The 3,592-nt window shown below is 40.7% G+C and overlaps 1 protein-coding gene across 1 annotated transcript in view; it reads right to left on the bottom strand.

Annotated features, from left to right (window-relative positions):
- Positions 1–3,592, bottom strand: part of Arcn1 (archain 1) — a 31,807-nt gene that overhangs the window by 9,078 nt on the left and 19,137 nt on the right. Inside the window, exon 7 of the mRNA XM_005378251.2 lies at positions 490–637. Coding sequence (XP_005378308.1) covers positions 490–637 — 148 coding nt within the window. The remainder of the gene's footprint in view (positions 1–489; positions 638–3,592) is intronic.

Below are 3,592 nucleotides of genomic sequence, written 5' to 3'. Positions count from 1 at the left end.
ACTTAAAAAAAAAAAAAAGAAAAGAAGGATGAAGCAAAAGGATTGCCACGAGTTCAAGGCCAGCCTGAACTATGTAACTAGATCTTATCACCAGAAGAAAAGTAACAAAAAAATTAAAGCAAATGATTAAAATATGTAACATGTAGCAATAGCACCAAGTTCTTTTCCTTTTCTTTTTTGATACTGGAGACTGAATGCAGGGCCTTCACAGTGAGTTAAATTCTCAGCCATTTTTTATTATTTTGAAAGCGAGTCTCACTAAATTGCCCAGGCTGGGCTTGAACTTGCAATCCTCTTGCCACCACTTTCCAGAATGCTCAGATTGTGGACGCATCTCACCACATCCTGCTCCAAATCCACTTGAAAGGATATCACTTACTCAAAAAGAACTTTGCTATGGCAATGAAGATAAAAAAAAAGCATACAAGCCTGGGCCATTTCTAGTTCTGAATGTAGACCAGCTCAGTGGAAATGGCCAGAGGCACTTACTTGTCAATGGAATAAAAGATTCCTCTGTGGTCTGTAGTCTCCACTTTAGCACCCCTACATCACTGTTGACTGGAAATGACTTTTCTGGATTCTTCAAGCCGATTAGGGACTCTGACGTGAAAAGTTTTTTGTCCACATTTGGATGGGTCTGGAATTACAAGGAAAGGAAAAATGAGATTCAGAAATGGTAAGACAGGAAATAAACCCTCTTTGGGGTTCCATACACTATGGACTAAACATCTAAAATATGGTACCTAATAAATTCCCTCCCTTTGTTCCAATACTGGAGATTTAACCTAGGGCCTCACAAATATTAGGCAAGTGCTCTACAAGTAAGCCTCTTTTTTGAGACAAGGTCTTGACAAGCAGTTGAGCCTGGCCTTGAACTCACTTCCAGGCTGGCCTCGAACTTACGGTAATCCTCCTGCCTCAGCCTCCCAAGTGCTGGGATTACAGGTGTGTGCCACCATGCCCAGGCCCAACTAAAGTTTTAATTACTACATTTTATGTTTTTTTTTTTTGTTTTTTTCCGGTACCGGGAATCGAACTCACAACCTTGCGCTTACCAGGCAGGCGCTGTGCCGCTGAGCTAAATCCCCAGCCCCTACATTTTACGTCTTTATTTGTTCTTTTTTGTTGTTGTTTTTTCCTGTACTGGGAATCGAACACACGACGTCGTGCTTCCAGGCAGGCACTATGCCGCTGAGCTAAATCTCCAGCCCCCTTTTTTGTATTTTTGAAACAGGGTTTTGCTATACAGTTCAGGCTGGCCTTGAGCTCACTTTGTAGCCCAGGCTGGCCTCGAACTCACAACAATCCTCCTGCCTCAGCCTCTTGAGTGCTGGGATTATGGGCATGCACCACCACGCCCGGCACACATTTTATGTCTTTGAAGAAGGAAAATCTCTCTTTAAAAATTAAAAATGGGGGCTGGGGGTATAGCTCAGTGGCAGAGCATTTGCCTGGGAAGCACAGGGTGGTGAGTTCGATTCTCAGTACAAAAAAAAAGAAAAAAAAATTTTAAATGGTCAGGCCTGGTGGCGCACGGTTTTAATCCTAGCACTTGGGAGGCTGAGGCAGGTGGACTGCTGTGAGTTTGAGGCCAAGACCCTATCTCAAAAATAAATAAATAAATAAAAAATAAACTAAAATGTAGCTGGGCAAGGTGGCACATGCCTATAATCCTATCACTCAGAAAGCTGAGGTAAGAGGATCACCATAAGTTTGAGGCTATCCTGAACTACATAGCAAGAGCCTATCAAAAAAAAAATAAAATAAAATTAAAGATCAATAGCCAAGTCCTTTACAAGGGTCACACAGCAGTGATGGCCTTATACAAACAGGCAAGAGAGAAAAAGCTGTGTAAAACCTAGTTATAATTTTGCCTAGGGAGCTAAAGTTGTTCAAACTCAACCCAACTAAGAATAGAATCTTTTTTTAAAAAACATTTTGGTTTTTTGAGGCAAGAGTTTTACTATGTAGCTCAAGCTTGAACTCATGGACCTCCTGCCTCAGCCTCCTAAATGCTGGGATTATAGACATGTGCTACCAAGCCTGATTCTAATCTTTTTTAAAAGAAACTGTGGTGCACACCCGTGATATCCATGATTCCACTTATTCTGGACGCTGAGGCAGGAGGACACAAATTCAAGGCCAGTCTGAACAACTTAGTGAGACTCTGCCTCAAAGATAAAAACAGCTGGGATGTAACTCAGTGGTACAATACTTGCACAGGATATACTGGGTTCAACCAGAAGATTCTGGGTTCAACCTCCACTAGTACCACACATACACACACAAAAACAAATTCTATGAGGAAAAAAGAAAAAATAAAGTTACTTTTGTATAGCAGTCTACGTATACTGTAACAGCCAGCAAGTTGTTGTTAAATAATATAACCTCACTTCCAAAAGACAAGTCACAGAGGCCAGGCACACATGCCTGTAATCCCAGCACTCGAGAAGCCAGGCAGGAGGATCAGTGTGATTTCGAGGCCAGCTAGGGCTACAGAGTGAGTTCAAGGCCAGCCTGCATAGTGAAACCCTCCCTCAAAAAGACTAAATAAATAAATAAATAAATACCAAAAAAAAAAAAAGACAAGTCAATACTGATTATGAGAAAAGTAGGCAAAAACACTGTATACAAGTAATGCTTTGTATTTGTGACAACAGACATTAAGATCAACCATCTAACTAAAATGAGATCAGAAAAACGTTATGGTTCAAATGTATGCAACAGCTGCAACATACAGATTTATTTTGTAATGATGTTATGAGCTTTTCAAATCAGCTTTTTTTACTGAGCTTTTCAACAGTAGATATTGCCATTCAGCTAATAAAATAAGCATTGGAAGCTAGGTGTGGTAGTGCATGCCTGTAATCCCAGCACTCAGGAGGCTGAGGCAGAAGAATTGTTGCGAGTTCGAGACCAGCCTGAGCTACAAAGTGAGCTCAAGGCCAGCCTGAGCTGCATAGCGAGACCCTGTCTCAAAAAGCCAAAGAAAAAAAAAAAGCAGTGATAGTTTACAAAGGGACAGAATGACGAATATTATTTTTTGGTACCAGGAATCAAACTCACAACCTTGCGCTTGCCAGGCAGGCACTGCGCTGCTGAACTACATCCTTGGCACAGAATTACTAAGTTCAGTATGTTCTTATTAAATTATAAGATCTTGGGGGTTTGTGTTTATTTTTGAATGGTGAAGAGATCAAATCCAGGGCCCTTCCCAAGTTAGGCAAGAGCTTTACCACTAACCTATAATCCTAGCTCTCAAATCTTACATTATTTTTTTTTTGTTTTTATGTTTGTTCAATAATGAGATCAAAACTGGAGATATTCTACCACTAAAGTAGATCCCCAACCCTTTCACTTTTTTTATTTTAAAACAGGGTCTTACTAAGTTGCCCAGGCTGGGCTTGCATTTGCAATCCTGTTGACTCAGCCTCCCGAGGAGCTACGATTACTGGCATGTGTCATCACACTTGTATCTTAGCATTTTGGGAGGCTGAGGCACAGTGAGCACAAATCTGAGCCCAGCCTGGACAGCTTAGTAATTTAGTGAGTCCCTGTCACAAATAAACAATAAAAAAAAAAAAAAAAAAAA

This window comes from Chinchilla lanigera, unplaced genomic scaffold (assembly GCF_000276665.1).
Source record: "Chinchilla lanigera isolate Chin_1 unplaced genomic scaffold, ChiLan1.0 scaffold00011, whole genome shotgun sequence".
Lineage (NCBI taxonomy): Eukaryota > Metazoa > Chordata > Mammalia > Rodentia > Chinchillidae > Chinchilla > Chinchilla lanigera.
Note: the sequence above shows the minus strand (reverse complement) of the source record. Positions and strands in the feature narration are given on the sequence as shown.